The sequence below is a fragment of the Amaranthus tricolor genome, chromosome 13, assembly GCF_026212465.1.
Source record: "Amaranthus tricolor cultivar Red isolate AtriRed21 chromosome 13, ASM2621246v1, whole genome shotgun sequence".
In the NCBI taxonomy this organism is placed as follows: Eukaryota; Viridiplantae; Streptophyta; class Magnoliopsida; order Caryophyllales; family Amaranthaceae; genus Amaranthus; species Amaranthus tricolor.
The window spans coordinates 1,455,882-1,479,299 of record NC_080059.1 but is presented as its reverse complement, the minus strand read 5'-3'; the positions used below and the strand labels follow the sequence as shown (position 1 = coordinate 1,479,299).

Below are 23,418 nucleotides of genomic sequence, written 5' to 3'. Positions count from 1 at the left end.
TAGCTCAAGTATCAACTGGGAATCTATCCCACTACTCGTGTCAGGTTTGGCTCATTATAAGCTCAATGATCTGAGCAATACCTGCACTTCCAAAATTTATGATCAATAACATTAATTAAATCATACTCTTTATTAACTTTTTAAATTGTTCCTCTAACATGTCATAACACCTACTAATGTAAATTTCAAATAACCAATAACAAGATTTCATCAAAGAATAGTCACCGATGCAGCCTTATTTAATATTCTCAACTGATATATTGTCTTTAAAAATATTCTCTAAATATATTAATAAGTGTATAAGTTAGGTAAGTAAAAATATGACAATATTATCTTAGGTTCAAGCCTTATCATCAACATTTTTTAAAAACAATACTTAATACGTTATTAATATTATTTGTTTTTGTTTTGAATCAGCCTCTACCAAAGACTATACTTTAAACTAAAAACTATTTATATTAGCACTTTCACCTATTTTTGAAAAAAATAAGTCTAAAACAAACAATAAAATGAACTTTTTGAGTGTTAAAACCTTACTTGAATAATGATACATGCATGTGCAAGTGTGGATGTTTAATTAGCTTATATAATTATATTATATTTAGTATTTCAAACAATATAATTATTTTTTTGCAATAATATATTACTTAATTATTGATAAACATGATATTCACATGTTTTTTACCAATTACCATTTATATCCTAAAAAACATAAATTATCATTATCATATCAAAACATTATCATTATCATAAGCCTTGAAGTGATAATCAATCAAGTATTCAAAAAACAGCATCAAAAACAAATTTCAAAGATGTAACAAAACAAACTATCCAATGAATAAAGTTCCCACCTTTTTTTATTTCTTTTAAGCCAATTTTAATAAATAAATAAAGAATTGTAGTAAAATCACAAAGATAGATAAATAAATAATGCACCCCAAATTTTAAAAGAACTTTTAAGAATCGTGATTAATCTAGTGATGGAAAATTTAATATTATAAATAATATCACTATTCACTGAAGTAACAGTTTAAGTATTGTTTAGGAGTGTCGATAGCTGGTTTTATAACATTACAACTTGTATTCCAACTGCCATAAGCTCTAGTTTTGCCAAACAATCATCATATTATATCATACAATAATAAATGTACAAAATAATAAAGATGTTGGACTAGAAAAATGGAGGAATTCAATTGGTTGAATGTTAATTATATACTTCTATAAGACAGTGAAGAATATGCAACTTAGAAATATTGCATCATTAATTCATCATCCTTTATTTATAATTAATTTTTAGAATTGTATGAAAAGTTAAACGTACATCAGTAAATGTATTTTAGAATAAAGGAAATACATATAAATGCATAGCTAAGACATCCAAAATATCGTCTTTGAGGGTGTTTGACAATTGGCTATTGGCTGTTGGTATTTATAATTGACTTGTTTGACCAGTTAGAAATGTTGATTGTTTTTATTAGCATTTAAGCAAGTTGAAAAAGCCAAATATTTATGAAGATGTTTGGTAAATTTTGATATTAGCTGTTGACTGTTCGTTATAGAAAAAGTAGATCATTAAGCCAAAAGTCAACTTAAAAAGCTAACTAGATTAGTTTTTTATTTTAATTTAAAAGTCAGCTTTTTAGCTAGATCAAAAGTCATTTATCAATTCCTTTACTTTTTTAAGTATTTAATTAATCAACAAGTCAAAAGTCAAAATCAACTAAAAATACTAAAAAAAAGCCATCAACCAAACACCTTTAACGCGAGTGTGACATAAAAAAAAAGGTTTCAACCTCTATAAAAGGGACAGGGTGTGCAGAGGCGGGAAAAGGAGCGCATTACAAGAAAAAAAAAATCCCCCTCCAAAAATTAAATAAATAAATATATATACACTTTTTTTTTGAGAAAAAAGAAAATATTATATTTTAGACTAGGGACTAGGGTTTATGAGTTAAAAAAAAAAAAACTCAAATAAGAAGGCAGTGGGTAACTGGGTATTATAAAAACGGGTTGGGCCGTCATAACCAGAACTCGAGCAATATGAAATCTTCTCAAATTTTCTCTCTCTAAACAAAACATAATCTCCTTTCCTTTTCTCTCTCTGCTCTACCAAATCTTATTCATACTCTTTGCACAACATTTATTTCTTACAATCAATTGGAATTAACGTACATTAATATTTATATTACCAAGAAAAAACAGGGGAAGGTGAAAATTACAATAAAAAAAGCTTAGATTTTGGTGTAATAATCAAAACTTTTGGGAAAAATGAAGTATGTTTTGGTAACTGGTGGTGTTGTAAGTGGCTTGGGAAAAGGTGTTACTGCTAGTAGTATCGGTGTACTTCTTAAAACTTGCGGTCTTCGTGTAACTTCCATTAAAATAGGTATTTATAGATTTGTACGACGTGAGTTTTTGAGATTTGATTCAAATTTAGGGTTTATGGGTGAATTAGGGGGATTTTGATTTTGATGTAGGTTATTGTTTTTCGGTTGAGTTATTGTTGCCCAGAGTTTCTTTTTGATGAAATGATTGGATCTTCTATAGACAAAAGATGCATTTTCTTTTCGACATTGCACCATTTCGGTTTGTGTGTATTGAGAAATGAATCTGGTATTTTGCTTTATTAAATTGTTTTACTTTCTTATCTGGGATAAAGATTGGAAGTTCACTCAAAAATGCAAAAAACTGTAATTTAAATTCTTCTCTGTTTTATGAATTAGATGTTCACAAAAGTTTGAGAAAAGGGGAATTTTTGAGGGATTTTTTAGAATTTTATTTACCATGGCCTTTTCATTTCTCTTTAATTAATGTTTTTTTTATGTACTTGTTATTGTGATGTTGCAGATCCTTACTTGAATACAGATGCTGGAACTATGTCACCCTTTGAGCATGGTGAAGTGTTTGTTTTGGATGATGGGGGGGAGGTAATATTACTCACTAACCTTTAGTAGTTTAGTTAATGTTTATCAAAAAAAATCCAATTTTGTTTGGGAATCAGTTTCTTCAAGATTTGAATAATAAAGTTTATGAGGTCACTGTTGATGTTGACTAATTTTCTTTTTCACTACTAGCAATTTGATTTTGTTTTGTATATCTTGGCGGCAGTGAAGGTAGTTGTAAAGGATAAGCATCTTAGAAAATGATGTTGGTAGTTTTATTTTCCTACTAAGTTTTAGATGGGATGTTTAATCCTTTGTATGATGAAATTCGCTTACTAATGGAAATTTTATTGTATTTGTTTAGTTAAAATACTCCCTATGCCCCTTTAAATTTGCTACACTACACTTGAAAACCTCATGCATAAATTTGCATATTTAGCAAATTCAAAAGGATAGAGGGGTAGATGAGCACATGATAGAGAAAAAGAGATAAGGTTATTGTGTGGAACAACCTAGGATAGCAATTAGAAATTGTTAATGAAGATTCTTTCGGCACAAAATCCATCTTTTTCTAGAAGTCAAAAGGGGGGGAAAGAAATGGAAGATTTAGATTGTGTATTCAAATGTGCATGCTTTTCTTGTTTACTCTAGCTGCAAAATCAATTCCTTATTCTTGCCAGTATCAGCGTGGGGCCTGGTTAGCAAGTTGCTACCTTCATGAGCATTACAGTTGTATATGATTTTGGGTTAGAGCTGAAAGATATTGATGTGCTATTCAGCTTGTGATCTTCAAGTATTCATGAACTAATTTTGAAAAGTTTTATTGCCTTTTTTCTGGGCTTGAATTATTTGAACATACTTTTATCTTTCAAAAAAAGAATGTTGTCCAATTCCATATTTCATAGTACTGAACATATAAGGGTTGTTTCACAGGTGGACCTAGATCTTGGTAACTATGAGAGGTTCTTAGACATCAAGCTGACGCGCGATAATAATATTACAACTGGGAAAATATACCAGGCAAGCCTTATTTACTGAACACTGGCTTACGTGTTTCCTAACTTTTTAAACAACCTTTCAATCCCAAAGATGGAGTAGCCCACTTGACTATATAGGTTGTTGATGTTGATGATTTTTTTGTCTTTCTTTTGGTGTACGTGACAGACTGTAATTGATAAAGAGAGAAGGGGAGATTATTTGGGCAAAACTGTTCAGGTCATTTTCCTTTCTAGTCCAAGATTTCTACTGCTACTTTTGACTCTAGATAGTCCTCTAAATTATTTTCTTTGTGCTTGATAGGTTGTCCCGCATATAACCGATGAAATCCAAGCTTGGATAGAACGTGTTGCACATACACCAGTGGATGGACTAGAGGGCCCTCCTGATGTTTGTGTGATCGAATTGGGTGGAACTATAGGTACTTAATTGAATATGCCCTTAAGTTTTATAATGTCCAAAACATTATGCCTCTAAAATGGTCTGAAAATTGTGTTTGTAATGTAGGGGATATTGAGTCTATGCCATTTATCGAGGCGCTTGGACAATTCTCATATCGCGTCGGTACGTCCGCTTAGAAGCATCATATGAAAGAAAATGATGTATTTGTGCTAAGAAGAATGACTTAAAACTTTTCTTCTAAACAGGTTCTGGGAACTTTTGCCTCATCCATGTTAGTCTGGTACCAGTTCTTAATGTTGTTGGGGAACAGGTAATTCAATCAAATTGTTTGCAATACTATGTTCCTGTTCAACTGAATTACGATCTGAAATGTGGTGGTGTTTAGACATGTACCTGGTTTATTTATTTAATAAGGTTACTGTTGCTTTTAACAGAAGACAAAACCAACACAACACAGTGTCCGGGGGCTACGAGGCCTTGGTTTAACACCAGATATTTTGGCTTGCCGCAGCACAATGGTATCTATCTAAATTTGTTCTTCATTCACCACAGAAACACTTTTTTAGTTGATGCCTTGCTATAATATTCACCTTTACTGTACAGCCTCTTGACGATAATGTGAAGGCCAAACTGTCACAATTTTGCCATGTTCCGGTAATTTTAATAGCAAATACTTCTTATAATTGTAGTTCTGCACCTTTATGTCAATTTGTATTTATTGTTTCAAATTCTCACCTAAGATATGTCATTGTTTCAGAATGAGAATATTATAACTTTATTTGACGTCCCCAACATTTGGCACATTCCACTGCTTCTTAGAGTAAGTGTTTAGGTTCATAAAGAAACTGTCTATTTTGCCTTTTTTCTATGACATTGCTCATGGGGAATCATTTTTGTTTCCATCAGGATCAGAAAGCTCATGAAGCTATATTAAAAGTTCTCAATCTTTACGGGTTTGTCTACTACCCATATAATATCTTCTATTTTCTTGTTTCATTGTTATTTGCAAACCACATCTGACTTTCTCACATTGCAGGGTTGCAAAGGAGCCTGTACTAGATGAATGGACTCGAAGAGCTGGACTCTGTAGCATGTTGCATGTTCCTGTAGGTTCCTTTTGACATGATACTTTTTTTTTAGCTTTTTGATCATTTTTTGCATTCAGTTGAGCAACCTTTAGCCTCTACTTATTTTTTGTCGACAATCATTAGGTGAGGATTGCTATGGTCGGAAAGTACACAGGACTTTCAGATTCTTATCTCTCTGTGTTGAAGGTATTTGAGTTTTACTTATTTCACTTACAAAATATGAGATGAAATTTTTTGACTCTTTCAAGATGCCGTTGAAAGATTATTTTGACTCGTGCATGCATGCTATATTGATGGTTGGTTTTTGTGAACGAGTTAGTCTCCAATATCTGCTTTGACAATTTGTTTGGATTTGATTGCCACCTTAGAGTCGCAATGAAGCTTCCTTCCTCTTATGTAGGCCACTTTGATAAGATGGTAATGGAATCTCCGACAATGTTTTTGTGAAAGCTATTTGGTATATTGATTGATTATAAGAAAATCAGAGTTTCATTTTTCTGTGATGAGAGGATTCACAGTGACCGTAAGCAGTGTGGGTTGTTAAGCACTCATCATCAAGTAAAGCATTATTGCCTATGTTGACTATCTTGTCGAGATTTTTTGCGCAGTATGATGGAACATTAAGCTCTAGAACCTCTGTATAATGGCTGGCTTACAGGCGCATTAAAGTATAAGTTAGAAGGATTGGTCAATAAAGCCGGTCATTGTTTTGCTTTGCAAGTCATAGCAGTACACAAGGAGTTAATAGTGAAGTTATTCTTGTTTATGGTATCTGGTTAGTAATAGTGCTGTTTTTGGTGTGTTATCAGGCTCTCTTGCACGCTTCGGTTGCATGTCATCGTAAATTGATTCTAGACTGGGTTCCAGCTAGTGATCTTGAAGATTCAACCAAGGAAGAGGTGATGACAACCTGCACTTTCTGCTTTTCATTTATTTTCATAGTCTTCCGAATTCCCAGATTTTTTTTTGCTCTTTTGCTGTATTCTCATGTTTGTTCATTCTTTTTTCTTGTTGTAGAATCTCGAAAGCTACAAATCTGCATGGAATTTGCTTAAGGTTTGTGTTTTTCTATTACCTCTGAGCATGTCTATTTTTATCCTTGTATGTGATCACTATATAAATCCAGTGTTAATTTTCCAGCTAAAAAGTGTTCCCATTTACATTATTTTCTATCTTTCAGAATTTGTTCAAGAACAGTGGCAATTGGCTACTAAAGCAACGTATCATCTAGTATTCAGAATTTGTAAATGAACTAATTTGTGTTGTTAATCCTTCGTTCCCTTTATAAATCAGGGTGCAGATGGGATTCTAGTTCCTGGAGGATTTGGCGACCGAGGTGTGGAAGGGAAAATTCTTGCAGCAAAGTATGCCCGAGAAAATAAAATTCCATATCTCGGCATTTGTTTGGGAATGCAGATTGCTGTTATCGAGTTTGCTCGTTCAGTTCTTGGAATACAAGATGCAAACAGCACAGAATTTGATACAGAAACCCAAAAAACTAAGAATCCTTTTGTTATATTCATGCCAGAGGTATATATTATGATTGTCTATATTAATTGTTGTGTGGAAATTGTATCAATTCTCTCGGCTGAAAATGTTATTTATGAAACATAATAGGGATCAAAAACTCATATGGGAGGCACTATGCGGCTTGGTTCAAGGAGGACTTTCTTCCAAGTGAAGGACTGCAAGAGTGCAAAGCTGTAAGAAAGTGTTCATGTCTGGCTAAAAACTTACAGCCGATGTATATATCAAATGTTTAACTCTCGTATTGTCTTTTCCCCTAATTTAGATACGGCAATGCAAGCTTTGTTGATGAAAGACATCGGCATAGATATGAGGTTTGTAATAAATACGCAACAATTTAATTTTTTACATAAAATAAGGGTTGTATGTACTAATTACTTACCTGTTTTAGTGAATGTAGTAAACTAATTTTTCCCTGAACATAATTATGTTTAATAGGTGAACCCTGATAAGATTGCGCTGCTGGAGAGTTTTGGCATGTCATTCACCGGAAAAGATGAAACTGGCCAGCGAATGGAGGTTGGCATTTTGGCTTCCGGAATATTACTTCTAAAAATTTTCTGATGATTCGTGTACTAATTTGATTTTTTTTTTTTCATTTGTCGATCATGTGCAATAGATTATTGAGCTACCTGATCATCCTTTCTATGTTGGAGCTCAATTCCATCCTGAATTCAAGTCAAGACCAGTAAAACCTTCCCCTCTATTTGTAGGTGTGTATTATTTTATCTATTTGGTGTCACTTGGTGAAACAGTTTATTTGTTGATGTTATGTTAACTTTCATTTATCTTGGCCGGAATATCTTTTTCAAAGTTCACGAAAAACCTTGGAATGTGAGTGTAGATTAATGTTTCACTAGGTGAACTTAATCTAATTCTATTCATTGATTGCAAATAGGTCTAATAGCTGCAGCAACTGGACAGTTGAATGTTTTTCTTGAAAACCCGAACCTTGTACATATTATGTTGCAAAGAGAAACTCCTAAGTGCAGTCCCCAGCCAACAATACCTGCGCAGCATAAACCCAAGGACCTCGCCAATGGTCACAGTTATGGTAATGGCTCTGTCAACGGAGTACACAAAAACCATGGCAATGGTTCGGTGAGCAGCACACACAAGGAGCATGCTAATGGTGTATTGAAAAATGGCATTCATCCAGTTTATGCTAATGGGATGACAAAGGGAAGCTGTCGAAAGCTTGTTAATGGGTCTATAAACGGCGTTCATCCAGAGCATGCGAATGGTTTAGCGAATGGTACATTTCCAGAATACCATGACAATGGATTGTTGAATGGAGTAGTTCGTAAGGATCATATAAATGGTTCTCTGAATGGCATCTGCGGCAATGGTAATGGTCTTCTCTACTGAAGAAAGAAGAGGGCCGAGCTCCTTTGAAGTTAGTGGCCATGCTTGATCAGCAGAATTTTGAAATTAGCTCGTTTTGCTAGTAATTTTTTCTGTTTGGATGTACAGTTGATTAGAGTAAGCTCAGGTATTGTAGCTCTCGGGATTCTGCGTACCAACAGTGCTAGATTTCGGTCTTTTTTTCGGGGTCGGCCTGTTATATTGGAAGGTTTGCAGTGTAACTAAGAGAGAGGGATTGAGGTTTTTCTTCGTTTCTTCCTTTTTTTCGAGTCGATTATTACCCTCCTTTTATAAACTGGTGTGTTTCCTGGGTATCTTAAAAGAGTGAATTGCCTGCCTTTTGCACTGTAAAACTTTCAGGAGGTTTGATTTGAGACTGGCTATCATGATCTCCTTTTTACTTGGTGTTTCCCCTTAAAAATGTACTCCATTCTGGAACTTCATTTATTTTGAATATCTTTATTTAAGGTTCTTCAATAGCTGCATTTCAGTATATATTATACACATCTTTTTCTTTTCTTTTTTTTTTTTTCTTCAAACCCTTGGCAAATTGCGTTTTTATTCAAATGATTTGTGTTTATTAGGGTGTGATCTCTTGAACTTCTTTTCTTGGAAGTGAAATGTTATGTAAGTCGACTTATTTTGTGTAAAATGCTTCAACATCACCCGAATCAGAGTGAGAAATTTTATAATAATGTAGTAATTTCAAAAGAGACATGACATGTATGGCAGAAAGATGCATGATCCTAGACCCAGCAAATAGAATGTACTATTAACAGAAATTTGGTGTGCTAATCACCAATCACTGGTTGAACTGGGACATCCAACATGATAGCACAAGCACAGTCGTGGGGCTAAAATGTACCCATTCACCATGTGAATATCAAATGATGACATGTCTCCTTAAGATGAATAATTTTTGAGACATTCATTTGGATATGGACCATTCCATTTAGATTTCAGTGTATGTTTCACCTACATAGACAGCTGATTGCCCGGGATTTATCAGCCACATTAACAACATAGGGTTAAATTGATTACATTCCTCCAGTCCTCTCTTTATAAGGAGTACATATATGAATTGTCCATCACCTTTCCTCTTCTAGACCCTATTTTCAAGCGGAATATTGGGTTGATGATGATGAGTAACAAAATAGATAATGGGTTACCATGTTTATTTAAGAATGAGTTTCTCCTATCCCCACAGACAAGGGGAGGAATTAATTTTGATAAGTGGTGAGAATCAAAGTTATAACAAGGAGAAGAAAAAACCTTCAACTACTAAACCAAATGATCAACCCACAGTTCTTCCATGTTTAACAAAAACTATGCACCAATAGAAGTATATTTTTAAGTATATATAACTCTACTTTTGCTAAAAAAAAATGCCTTATTTGGTTTTGTACACTTGTCAATACACTATTTCAATCCTAAATATGTTTAATTGTGTTCGGTTAAAATTTATAAAAGGTTAAATATTAATCAAACTAAAACTGACTGGTAAATAGTGCCAAAAAATAAATAGGACATTTAACCAGAATAGGAGTGAGTATTAAGTAATATGTACACATTATCTAGACCTATCTCAACCGTCTTTTCGTCAATTTATAGTATCAGGCAGAAAATTTATATGATGTTGAATGTTCATTAGACATCATCCAGTTTCCTGTCTGTGAATCTGTGATAGTTGATCAACCACACTTACTAAGTTGTTACACTTGGTATTGTGTATATACCGGGTCTAGACCTGTCTCGACACTGTATAGCATACGTCCATGTATGGATTCTAGCAACTAATGCACATATGTTGAATGTTCTTAGGACATCATGCAGCATACGATGTTTTATGTCTGTTTTAGCTGATCAACCACACATACGCGTAAGTTTTTGAGCCCAGAAGAAACACATTAGATAAAGACAGGAAATCTGAAATATAAGGGAATTATAGAACCACTAATTGATAAGGCTTGTATTATTCTAGAATCTGTCCTTGTTATGCTACTGTTGAGGGCAATACATGTAAGGCGGAAAGATCACACTGAAATATACCAGCCCTAGATAGTACACGTTTGTGATTTGCGTGTTCAAGTATGTTTAGGACACTTCACGGCTTCATGAACGGCTGAAAAGTCTTCGTCTCCAAGCCCCATGCTTCTTGCCTTCTTGAACGCCTGCGTTAAGAATTAATAGCTTAAATGCTAAGTGAATGTAATTAATAAGCATCAAATTTGGATAGTAGATGAAATTTTCTACTCCATTCGAAGATGATTGATTAATCTCTACCGAAGGGTAATGATTTACTGTCCATGTACGATTAGGGTCATTGTTACCTGGAATGACATTCAGTTTCGAAAGGGGAACGGGAACCATGAACGTAACCTAGATTGACTCGGAAACGATTGGGTACATGATATATTATATTTGAAAACAAAATTAAATTAAGTTGATTTTTTTGATTAAAGAAATTGTTTTTAAGTGGATTTTCTTTAGTTTTCTAGGTTTCATCTAAGTTTTTCCTCTTTCTTTTCTTTAGTTTGCAAATGAAGGTCAAAATACCATTTTAAAAAAAGGTCTTCTACATCGGGACGTCACCATGAGCAATGTGGGTCGTGTTTCGTGATTATTGGGGTCGGACGTTCCCGGATCGTGGAATGTGTCTACGTTTAGTGATTCAAGGTAGTATTTCATATCTGATCAAAGAAATATTTCTAGTATGTACTCTAAGTTTAAGCCGACAACAAATGAGAATGAAGCTTATTTCCAGCAATATTCAGTTAATCGCTCTACGGAAAAGACATCAGCGACTTACAAATAGGCTTCTCAACTAACAAAATATAGAGATCGCACGCATCCTCTTCTGCACTTTGTTTGTCGAGAAAAATTTGAATGGAATGGAACGAATGATGAGGTATTTATTTCCCTAATTAGAAATGGATTAAGGAAAAGACGAGAGAGGTGGAGGTATCCATGTTCCTTTCTCTTCAGATACAAAAATGTGTAGACTTGGGAAGATAAACGCAAGTTCACTTCTATCTCTAGCCTACCCTTTTGTACATGGTTGCACGATGCATAATAGTTAGCCCCAGGTTTGGCCAGTTGGTAAAACTCAGTATTGGTATATGCAAAGTTGTCGGGATCGGAATTTTACGTAGGATCGAAATCATCTGGTGGGATCTTAGAATCGAACGATCCTACAAATTTGCAGAATTAACAATTTGTATTATGTCTATGTTTATTATTTGATCATTATCAATGTAAAAAAGCAATAATAACCCATAGATTTCGTTGTGTGACAACGGAAACCAAGATCGAAGACAATAACCGAAAGCAATAAAGATTCAAAAAAACAATTAAAAAAATCATACCGAAAAATTAACGTAGTTCACTATCAATGTGATAGCTACATCCACCGGTACCGAGAATGAACTTTTCACTATAAACCAGGAGATTACAAGATGAACGAGAAGCCACAACAATGGCTCTCCAAGCTTTTTCTCTCTTAATTTTCCTCACTTTGTGTTTTGCATTACATACCCTAATTCTAATTATAAGAGGGGTTTAACAAAAAAATTAGGGTTAACATTACAAAGTAACCGGCTCTTAAACAAAGTAACTGCCAAAAACACGTGAAGAAATTACAAAAATCGCAAAACCGCATAAACTCCCCGCCCCGCGCAAGCGCGCCACGCGTAGATCTTCGCGGCACGCTCCAGGCTATTCCAAGACAAAAGCTTCTCTGCGCCCCGCGTAATACTCCGCACCCCACGCATCCGCGCCCTGCGTAGATCTCCGCACCCCGTGCATCTAGCCTTTTTGACCCATACTTGATTCATCTTAGACCGATATTAAACTCAGTTCGAGTCACAAAATCCCAACAATCTCCACCTTGACGAGAACCCGTAGTCAACCGCTACCTCATCAAACCATAGTGAAACAAAACCTTTGTCAAGCCAAAACCCGATGCAAGGCTCAAACATAAATCATACATCTCGACAAGTCTCCAACCAAGACCCATCTCGATAAGTCTTCAAGTAAGACCCATTACATACTCGTTTCTAAGTATAACCACTCATAATGCTCAACTAGCATCACAAGCCACTCATAATGCTCCACATGCATCATGAGTCCACGAGGCAAGCTCCACCTTGAGGTTGTGCACACCTCCCCCTGTTAGCTCCCTCAAACTGCCCCTAATGGCCTATGCTAATGAATCCAGCATAGTAAGAATCTACTAGGACTGTCAGAACATCCTACTTTCTTTACCTTTATCTTCATGTACGTGTATTCCGAATGAAATCTGACCACACCGTACTTCTCCTGAACATCAAATACCTGATCAATAAACACACAATCGTAGTACACAAAAGCCAACCATGGTTGATCACAAAGAACCATCACCGAGATCAAGACACAATCAAACTCAGCGAACACAACCCAAGCTTCAATCGATGTAACTAAGCACCTAACATCCTGTACATAAGAAACACAACAACTGATCCATGCAAACCGTAGAGAGAAAAAATATCTACCTGCCAGTGCCCCCACCCAGGTTGAATCACAAACCTGTAAATGACACTTCTGGCATGCGCAAAACAAGTACACATCACAGCATACTTCAAACACCGAACCGTAATTCTAGACATGTTGACCAACTCAGCCTCAAAATGAGGTGATATAATTAAGCTAAGTAACACCACCATTCTATACAACAGTTCTAATACTCTGTTCATACGTAAAGTCATAGCAAGCCACTGCACCCATCCACTATACTCTACAATATGCTCATAAGTTGGAGATTCAAGTAACTCTACAAAAACGGCTACCAACCTTGCCAAAACCACAAGGCTCAATGCATAACCTATCACACTTATAGCAACCAAAACAACACTCCCTCCAGCCAACCTATTAGACTTCTCGATAACACATGTAGGCTTTTCTTGAAACCCTTTAGATCGGCGATATGTTCCCTGTACTGACTCCTTTAAACTGTCCATAGAGATAAAGATAGCACTAGAAATCACAGTCAGAGAGATACCTGGGCCAGCATCAAAAACATCAATATGGGGTCGAACTGAGATGGATAAGGGGTTAACCTCATACTCTACCTCAAACTCGGTACCACTATCACCATAATCAGCTGCTGCAAAATACACAACACACCAAAGCCCTAACAAGGCTCTAAACATGAGATAGCACGATACCTACTGAAACCACACATACTGGTCACCACTAATCCCGTGTGTAAACCCCGATTGAACAAACTAATCCAATATCTACTCAACAACCAAGTACTAGATAGTATGCATAAGACTCTCCCTAACAAGATCCCATTCACTATTCCTGTAACACCGTTCTGCAATGGTGTTATCCCATAAGTATGATGCCACAAAATACCTAAAACACAGAACATAACAAATCCACAAAACGAACTATCCAAATGTAGCCAACTAACCATCTTACCATACAAGTGGTCATGAGCTTCAATGCTAAGTTCACACCCGTGTTTAAACCCAAACACCCAATGCTTGTCTTCCTCAAGGTAAGCATCCTTGACACATGTAAGACAGTTCTCAATGGACAATTTCAGCCCTCTACTCTCACCCACATGACAATGCCTATCCCAAACTGTCATCTCTTGGTGACAAGTAGAAGCACTAACAGCAGAGTTAAGCAGCATAACACCCTGAAAGACATATAGGGACTTCACCTTGATACCCCTAAGTATCAAATCTGAACCCTTAAAGACACTCCCTTCCCCATTGCTAAACTCACCCTTGAGCCCCAAATCATCTAAAGTCCCAAGCGATATCAAAGTCTTCCCCAATGCAGGAACAGGTCTCTCCTTAGTCAAAGTAACCCTTCTCCCATCACTAGTCCGAAGTCTCATGGAATCAATACCTACTACTTCACATGGACTACCGTTAGCAATCGTAACTGAAGCACCAAAACAAGACTCATAAGTATCAAACCAATCCTGACGAGGACTCATATGAAACGGACTACCAAAATCAAGAATCCAGCTATGAACCAAATCACTAGATTCAACACAACTAATCAATGCTAAATCTTTCTTCGAATCATAGCTCTTATTCTGTTTACTTTCGACTACTGTGGCCTGAGATTTATTCTTTAATTCTGGACATTTAGACCTAAAATGTCCTGGTTCCTGACAATAATAACATATTATGGTCCTAGTGTTGCTAGACCCATCTCTACTATTACAAGTATCCGACCTAGCACCGTTACTATTGTTAGACTCCTTTTTTTCTAGAATTTCTACTCGACCTAACTAACCCACTGCCATAATTCTCATTATCACATGTCGCCTCTTAACGCAACTCCCTAGTATAAAGTGTTGTCTTCACTTCTTCTAGGGTCAACGAGTCTTTGCCAACCACAAAAAACTCCATAAAGTTCTCATAACTATTCGGTAGAGAAACAAGCAATATTAACGCTGCATCCTCATCATCTATCTTAACTTCTAAATTACGCAAATCTAGTAAAATAGAATTAAGATCTTCTAGATGATCCCTTAATGGCGTACCTGACTGCATCTTGAGGCTAAACAATCGTTGTTTTAGTAGCAATCTGTTGGTTAAAGATTTTGTCATGTATAGTGACTCCAATTTTAAACATAATTTTGCGACCGTCTCCTGATCAGCAACCTCCGTGATGATATGATTACCAAGACTTAGTAAGATGGTAGAATGAGCCTTCTCTTCCATCATTACTAACTGTTCATCAGTCCTTCCGTCTCCAGATCCCGACGTAGATGTCGCACCCTTTGAGATCTAACGGACGCCAAATCTGTAACTGCTTTAATAACGCCTTCATCTTAATCAAAATAGCCCAAAGCCATTCTTCCGATTAAATTTCTCAATCCTTATTGTAGAATCTCCTATCATTGTTTCCCTCAAAAAACTCTTTCTAGGACTAAACCTAAGCTCTTGATATTAATTGTTGTGCGACAGCGGAAGTAAAGATCGAAAAAAATAACGGAAAGCAATAAAGATTCAAACAAACAATAAAGAAAATCACACCGAGAAATTAACGTGGTTCACTATCAATGTGATAGCTACATCCACCGACACCGAGAATGAACTTTTCAGTATAAACCGGGAGATTACAAGATGAACGAGACAACAATGGCTCTCTAAGCTTTTTCTCTCTTAGTTTTCCTCACTTTGTGTTTTGTATTGCATATCCTAATTCTAATTATAAGAGAGGTTTATATAGTATGCCACTTAATAAAAAGAAATTTGGGTTAACATTACAAAGTAACTGGCCCTTAAACAAAGTAACTGCCAAAAACGTGTGCAGAAACCGCAAAACCGCATAAACTCCGCGCAAGCGCGCCACGCGTAGATCTTCACGGCACACGCTCCAGGCTATTCCAAGACAGAAGCTTCTCTGCGCCCCACGTAATACTCCGCACCCCGCACATGCGCACCCCGCGTAGATCTCTGCAGCCCGCGCATCTAGCCTTTTTGACCCACACTTGATTCATCTTAGACCGACATTAGATTCGGTTGGAGTCACAAAATCCCAACACATTTTTTTAAGATTTTGTTTTAATTTTAAAATACATACACATCTTACTTTTTTAATGCTGTTTTTTTCTCTATTCATAACAAAATGACAAAATATATATAGGATATAGACTACACATAATATATATAGAGCACATACACACAAGGATATAATAATAAACCATAGTAAGCAAAAAAGAACAAAGATACTAGCAAAAAAATCAAATTAGTAGTTTTGAACAATCATACCAATGATCCTATCGATCTTAGCCGATTCTAACGATCCCACCTACGATCCTACTTGATTCCGATTCCACTAACGATCCGAATAGCGATTTTAACAATGGGCATATGATAGCTTATAGTGTATCATGGGTTTGGCCAGTGCAGTGTAACATGATTCGATAGCTAATTTGCTTTTTGAATTCACGATTCGCTCAAATGTGTCCAAGAATAGCCCAAAACAGACCATAATTCACTGTTTTCGATTCGCGATTCACAAGGAGATTAGCGAATTATTGACACTAGGCCAGTTGGTAAAACTCCCACCTTAGTAACTTAAGGTCATGGATTCGAGTGCTTATAGGGTCTTAAGAAAGTTTAGATTAGCAAATAAGGTCATTGATTTTATCGGTTCAAGTATAGTATCTTCCTAAGCTCTTCCTGTCAGAAAAGGGGGAATATGCAAGGTAGTTTGATAGAATAGAGGGATTTTCACCTCATTTGCGGCAGCTGCTACTGGCATTGAAACAGCATTTTCATCTCCAAGGGCAAGTGCCAATCTCATATCCTTCTGTTGATGCTTGAGAGGAAACGCAGGGGTGTATTTACTTTGAAGCATTGAAGGTCCTTTCAGTTTGAACATTGGATTAGCCATGGCTCCCAAATCCTAGAAGAAAATAGTTTTACTTTCGATCCAAACCAACAAACTAAAAAATATGTCACATAAAGATCTTACCAACACATCGAGAAGCGTATGAGGGTCAAGTCCACTACTGTCAGCCAATTCCAGCCCTTCCGAAAATGCATTCATCATACTATAGAAGGACAAAACATCAGTCAGTTTATTCCAACTTTTTTTAGTTAAGGACAACATCTTTTTATGTTATAAAAAAAGTGTCAAATAAATGTCAAAGTAGTATTACTTTTCAGTAGTTCGAAACAGTCAAAGAGCAGCACAAACATATAGCTCTAATGATAAACAACGATAAGCAGGACGATAAAAAAGTCATCATCATCATACCCAATATATCCCGCTTATAGGAAACTATGATTAGGGTCGGGGAGGGAAGAAAGACGGCAACTCATACCCATAGATAAGAGTGTGGTCAAAGAGTCTCTTGGCTCAAGAAATATCTTCAAAGAGAGTGAAACTACCCGGAAGCCTGCAAAGTCCAATTCTGATCTGCACTTAATTTGGAGGTTGACTTTGAGGTGACCCATAACCTACTCGAGCTCAGCTTAATTTAGTTTTGTGACTTGACACATTCTTGACTACTTCGGGTCCACTCAGACTTGTAACCGAGATCAACCCAGAAAAAAGAAATAATCAAACCTGACTTGCACCAACTTGTGATTGACCAAACACAATTTTGGACCCAATATTTATCTCACATAGCCCGATGATCCGAATGACTCTACATCAAGCTGACCAACAATTGACCTAGCTGACATGAACTTTACTAAAACCCAACATCATCAAACGCAAATTTAATCTGAATCACGTATCAGATATGACTCGACCTAAAGTCAAACTTGCCCATAATAACCGAACTCAAACCAACTCAAACTGGAATTAAACAATCGGGTAATTGATTTGGACTTGAATTGTGTTAATTGTTAACCCGACTTGAGTTTGGCCTATACCTGACATATCTTGGACTGTTTCATGCAAGCATTAATAATCACTAACACAACACAATTGAATCTCTAAGGCTTTCTTAGATAGGACATAAGGGCAATCATTAGTCCATCACACATAGAAAAAAAAATTTGGATGTCATCATAATTGCAGTAATGGTCGGTCGCAATGTCGTGGATGCGGCACCTCACGGTGTTACAACTCGTTTTGTGGACATTGCTATGTGAATTTTAACTTGAAAAAATATCATTTTATCCTAGTAATTCAGGATTCTAGAGCATATATATTTAAATTAAAGCTTATAATAGGCTTTTTAGAACCTAATACACTTAAAAAAAAAGGTAATAATGGCTAATATGTTTACATAACAACTTATAATGGTTCTTACTCTATATTTAATAAATCATAGGTTATGTAATGCGGTTTTACGGTTCGGTTGGCTCAAAATCTTTATAAAGCAGCCGTTATATAACGTAACAGCCTCATTTTCATTCCATGTCATTACCACAACAAACTGCATATTTGATTCGAAAACATTGTACATATCCTGAAACAAGATTGGGAGTGTTTACAAAATGTTTTGTCGATCAAAGTGAAGTTCATATATGATATAGTCATATAACCCCATTTAGAAACCTAGCATGGATCCAGGTCTTTTTTGGATCCCATGCTTTTTACCATAATTCCAAAACATTATATTTTTGTTTATTTATATGACTATTTAGTGAGCAGTGCTTTGATACTCCCCTGACCCCTTCATCAACAAAATCAAGACTCACCCCTTTTGGCAGCAACTCAACTCTTTAATCCTCAATACTAGAGTCTCTTCTAAGTCCCTAACTTATACAGGATGTTAGGAGAGAAAAGCATATGGGTTTAGGAGATAAGAAAAGTTACAACGGGAAACACAATTGCGATATTTGGATTTCAATACAGAATTTGTGAAATAGCTATTTGAGTAAAAGACTTTGTATCCCTAAGAAGCAGGGTTCTGAAGGTCCCAAATCTACACAACCCTAACCTTGTTATTATATTATAATTACAACATTATATAATACCAATAGAGAAACTATTTTCAAATGAGAAACTATATTCAACTGAAGTATTTTGATGTACATTGCTGGCTACAGTATTAGAACAAGATGAAGCCTTTCAAAGTAAAATTGATATTGCCTAGATTATATAAGGATAGAAGAAAACAATGAAAATTAAAAGCATGTAGTCCACAATAAGCACAAAATTATACAGTGTCTGTCCTTAATATTCTTCACAAAGTGAAAATGCAAATGTAAGAAATTGACAAAAATAGTAGATAGGTGTGACCTTCCCATTATCATGTTGACCACAAGCTTCATTTTAGCCCCGTTTCCAACTTGTCCCAAGAAGAAAGACTTCTTCCCCAATACATCAAATATTGGAATTGCTTCATCATAGAGGCCCTACATCCCAACAACAATATCAACTAAATAGACACAAAAAAACAGAGAACAAAATATGAAGCAATATGATGATGCAAAGCAACCATCCACCAAATTCAGCAATTTTAACTCTTTGTATTATATAAATACAACCAATAATACTATTACCTCCATCCTTTTGACTTTTGCCCCCAGACCCCCACAAATGGAAAAAGCTCTCACATGGGAAGCGAAATGGGGCAAACACAAAATGGATCGAGGGAATAGAATGTATGCAAGTAAGTCATAATAAGGCTTTGATCATATGTACCATTATCATCAAGATAAGAATCAGGATTCAGGACTCATGAAGCAGATTTTCACAATACAGCAACTTAAGGATCGTTGAAAGGAAGAGCCCTTAATGCCCAATCAAATTGAGAATGGGAGTCAATTAGGTGAATGTGGTGGTAACATGGTAGATATATGACAAAGAACTCATCTATTACCTTCTCTCCTGCAGCAAGGATAATCAATTGACCATCTTCAGCTGGCTTTTTGCTACCAGAAACTGGAGCTTCCAGAAAACGCCCGCCCTTGGATGCAACTCCCTGCATATCATCAATTAGAGGTTTTCAGAAAGGAAAACTACTGAAGCAAAAATGAATAACGCTAAATGACATAGTTCATGCAGACAGGTAAATAAAGTATCAATGAAATCAACTGAATCGAGATGAAATTTCAGGAACTTTAATATACGCAATGCAACTAAGCAACAAGGACTAGGATCCATTAGGTCAGGAAAAAAACATAGAGATGGTATTATGACTTATGAGCCTGCGCTAAAATGCAGTTCAAACCTCATTGATCTTTATGGACGTTTCTGCATCTACAGTTGACATATCAATATAACCTTTTCCATTGCATATTGCTTCAAGGACTCCATTTTTGTCGAAAGCAACCTAAATATCAAGAAGCTAAGGTTAGATAAGAAAGGGAAAAAATAAGATTTGACAGGCATTCAGCTTTGATTTACCAACCGATGTGGCAGCTGAAGGGTCCGACAACATCGCGATCGTATACTTGCACTTCCTAACTACAGCAGCTGGCGTCTCTCCAACGGTAGCTCCATGTTTAACAAGTTCATCACACTAAAAAATAAACAACCAAAAAGTATGGTTACATATATAATCCATCAAGATACAAAAATTGAAGGACTATCAAATAAGATTGAGATCTTCAGGAACTTTAAGCAGCAAGTACTGCAAGGCCAAAAGTGAACAGAAAGCGGATTAGATGGTATTAAGTATAGCCTTGAAGGTACATGTTATGTTCTACAAAATTTTGTTATGATTCTTGTAATGTTTCGTTGACAGGATGCAATCATCATTAGCCGAACAATACTCAAGAAGCTCTTGTATGATAAGGTAGAGGATTTTGTTGCACAAGACATGTGAAAAGATTTGACTACAAAGATCTTACATGATACACAATTCAGAATATACCTCCATTTCAAATGCAGCCAAAGATTCATGGTTCTTTGGTTTTTTATTAAAATGGAGTAAAGCGATATCAAATGATCTCAAACAACCTCTATGTTACAAGGATACAGCTACATACATCTAATTCTGGCCCCACCACTCATTAGTGGCATTGGGTCAATGAAATGTAATTATGTTATTTAAAATTCAGAATATAAAAATAAAGATTCAATAGAGCACGAAACTGATTCAGTTCCAAACGCAAATAAGAGAATTTCTAATGAATAGACGAACTACCAAAGCTTGTCCTTGATATAGTGATATCAGCAAAAAGGTTTCCAAAAATTGAGTCGAGATCGCTTGTCCTGCAAAAGTACATTACATCTAATCTACGACAACATTACCGAGATTCATTAGCAACTAACTTTTTGTTATGCCACCAGAAAAGCTGCAGTCTTGAAGGCAAAAAGTTTATTTCTGAAATACTTTTTGGTGCAATTAGACATGGAGGAGAAAAATGAAAATATAGGTCATGCTGTAAAACCAATAGAATAATTTGTAGCTAGGCTGCACTGGAATACCCTCATAAATGCTGTATACTTGCATTGATAGGCACATGATAAAGCATGAAATAGTAAACAGATATTTAAACTCATAAAACTCTCATAAATACATTTCTACTCTCACAACCTACTATGATCATATATTTTCCTGCCTCCATTGATTTCCAAATGAATACAGATTGCAAATAGACCACAAATACGCAGAACTTAGTAAAAAACCCGGTCCTTTGATCCAGCATTACAAGCTACTACCTAGCTAATAGTCTTCATATACATCCCAAGACAATCATATGCAAGACTGTTGGGTTGGTAATTAGAACTGGTCAGACGTGACAATCATGTCTTGTTTCAGGTAGAGCATATACCACATTCCCAACGAGGAACCTGGGTTGGGTTCAATTCTCACTCCCCTCAGCCTAACCTGTACCCACTAAACGCAACACAACGACACCCAGAAGGGCAAATCTTCATTGATTAGGGTTTTTCTCTACATTTGTACATGCTTAACTTTTTCTGTGCAAGTCATCCAGACAAGTGAACTGTAATACCCTTCATTCTTCATTAAAATCCTACCACATTTTGACAAAAATAAACCTTCAAAAAACAAAATCAGGAATCTAAAACTCAATAAATCAATAAAATGAATGTGCATTTGTGTGATAGCCCCAAAATCATAATATATAATTATAAATAAAATTTAGCAATATTCCCAGCAGATAGAAATAATGAAACAGTACCTTTGAAAGAGTCCTATTCCAAACAGTAACCTTGAAACCATTTCGCAGTAGATTCATTGCCATAGCTTTGCCCATTATTCCCAAACCCAGAAACCCAACCTCCATATTTTCTTCTCTCTCTTTATATACCCTACATCATTTCATGTAAGGATCAAACTTGTCAATTTCATCACTAAATTCATTACAAAAATCTCAAACATTTACTAATTGTTACATATAAATACCAAAACCCTTTAGTAAAAACAATTAAACATGTATGTGCAGATCAAAAAGATTGCTTTTTTTCCTTTTCAAAACTCAACCTATTTATCAATGATGGAGTCATGAATTTATATAAAAAAACCCAACTATAAAACAATAAACTTCAGACAAAGCTGATACCTTTTTAAGGATTCTGAGCAGTAATCAGTGGAAAAAAAGTGTTGAGTTGTGTTTTGTGACTGAATTTCTTGTGTTGGTAGTTGCTATACCCTTGGTGTATGTTCTTCTCCAAATCTTTGTTGGGTGATGGTGAAATCATGGATTTGGAAATTCATGGATTTGGAAATTCATGGATCTACTGATGCTATGATTTTTTGAAACCGGCCCAATACGAGCCCACTTATCTGCAATCAAAACTGAGAAAACGGGTGTTTTTTTTATTAGATCCATAGTATAATGTCAGTTAGCTATTTTTGTAATCGTCCATCTTTAGATGAGACAACCTCAAAATATAGACTCTATATGCTAATAAATAATTGTATAGTTAGGCAAGAGAACCTAAAATACGGAGTCTATATGCTAATATACAATTGTATAGTTGGGCGATTCAATCTATATATGGAGAACGTTTCATGGTGAGACCGTCTCATATGGACAGTGGTTGTGATCTCGTAGTTGCGTAATCATGTGGGTGCTTTGACCAGATACACAATCTCATTGATGATAACAAACGGATTCAATTTTGCACCTTATGAAAACCGTTATACATTATGAGTAGTTGATAGGTGGTAGTCGATCAGTAGATACTATATACAAAGTGATTACTTAACATCACTTTTGTACTACTACAAGGTATGTCACCCTTTGTTAGATTAGGTTTTAACTCCCCTCAACAGTATATTTTGTAAATTATTGACATTACTTTTTTTAACTGAAATATTGCGCCTTGCTGGTGAGTACAAGCAAGGAAGAGGCTACATAGAGGTCACGAGAAGTTCGACTCCATGATCCAATATATACATCTCATTATATATCTAACATGTTTTCTCTATGTATAATCAGCAAAGAGATTTTCTCAAACATAGACTTAAATGCAAATTAAATTTCATTGATCATAATTAAGTAGAGTGTTTATGATTAGTTGATCAAATTTTATTCATAAAATAAGTTGAATTGATATTAGTTTTAGTATTCAGCAAAATCATTTTATTTACATACAATTATAGTCCATATATTTGATATATTGGATTTACTCCTGAATACATCAATTTTGATACTTATCAAGTAAAAAAAACATTACTTATTATCATGTATGTATTAAATAAATCAAATGAAATCCCACTTATATGAATATTTCATAGTAAGTTAGCAATAGTTTGCTATATTTTT

The 23,418-nt window shown here is 35.4% G+C and overlaps 2 protein-coding genes across 3 annotated transcripts; one reads left to right on the top strand and one right to left on the bottom strand.

The window, feature by feature from the left end:
* The first annotated feature begins 1,910 nt into the window (after positions 1 to 1,910).
* Positions 1,911 to 8,716, top strand: LOC130798492 (uncharacterized). Of its 2 annotated transcripts, XM_057661507.1 has the most exons (21): positions 1,911 to 2,386; positions 2,848 to 2,927; positions 3,816 to 3,902; positions 4,047 to 4,097; positions 4,182 to 4,299; positions 4,386 to 4,442; positions 4,526 to 4,590; positions 4,715 to 4,798; positions 4,884 to 4,934; positions 5,038 to 5,100; positions 5,187 to 5,233; positions 5,317 to 5,386; positions 5,492 to 5,554; positions 6,178 to 6,267; positions 6,386 to 6,424; positions 6,662 to 6,898; positions 6,986 to 7,071; positions 7,161 to 7,209; positions 7,334 to 7,414; positions 7,515 to 7,608; positions 7,794 to 8,716. In XM_057661507.1, the coding sequence occupies exons 1-21, from the start codon at positions 2,269 to 2,271 to the stop codon at positions 8,261 to 8,263; spliced, it is 2,100 nt and encodes a 699-aa protein (XP_057517490.1). In that variant the 5' UTR covers positions 1,911 to 2,268; the 3' UTR covers positions 8,264 to 8,716. The 2 variants fall into 2 exon arrangements, with proteins under 2 accessions (XP_057517490.1, XP_057517491.1); XM_057661508.1 differs by lacking the exons at positions 1,911 to 2,386; positions 2,848 to 2,927 and adding an exon at positions 3,634 to 3,675.
* Positions 8,717 to 10,167: 1,451 nt separating this feature from the next.
* On the bottom strand, positions 10,168 to 22,448 carry LOC130798493 (glyoxylate/succinic semialdehyde reductase 1-like). The gene is made up of 9 exons (XM_057661509.1): positions 22,210 to 22,448; positions 21,829 to 21,958; positions 20,088 to 20,198; positions 19,908 to 20,009; positions 19,557 to 19,658; positions 18,974 to 19,089; positions 16,748 to 16,826; positions 16,508 to 16,678; positions 10,168 to 10,431 (listed from the first exon to the last, which is right to left on the bottom strand). The coding sequence occupies exons 2-9, from the start codon at positions 21,931 to 21,933 to the stop codon at positions 10,345 to 10,347; spliced, it is 873 nt and encodes a 290-aa protein (XP_057517492.1). The 5' UTR covers positions 21,934 to 21,958; positions 22,210 to 22,448; the 3' UTR covers positions 10,168 to 10,344.
* Between the last annotated feature and the right edge of the window lie 970 nt (positions 22,449 to 23,418).

What these genes read in the sequence shown, in the direction of transcription:
- LOC130798492 (XM_057661507.1), top strand. Translation starts at nt 2,269, where the DNA reads ATGAAGTATGTTTTGGTAACTGGTGGTGTTGTAAGTGGCTTGGGAAAA. An exon ending in CAACTGGGAAAATATACCAG is followed by an intron (nt 3,903 to 4,046) that starts GCAAGCCTTATT and finishes TGTACGTGACAG; the next exon opens with ACTGTAATTGATAAAGAGAG. An exon ending in ACATTCCACTGCTTCTTAGA is followed by an intron (nt 5,101 to 5,186) that starts GTAAGTGTTTAG and finishes TGTTTCCATCAG; the next exon opens with GATCAGAAAGCTCATGAAGC.
- LOC130798493 (XM_057661509.1), bottom strand. Translation starts at nt 21,933, where the DNA reads ATGGAGGTTGGGTTTCTGGGTTTGGGAATAATGGGCAAAGCTATGGCA. An exon ending in TCCTTGCTGCAGGAGAGAAG is followed by an intron (nt 19,090 to 19,556) that starts GTAATAGATGAG and finishes GTTGGGATGTAG; the next exon opens with GGCCTCTATGATGAAGCAAT. An exon ending in TAGCAGCTGCCGCAAATGAG is followed by an intron (nt 10,432 to 16,507) that starts GTGAAAATCCCT and finishes TTCTTAACGCAG; the next exon opens with GCGTTCAAGAAGGCAAGAAG.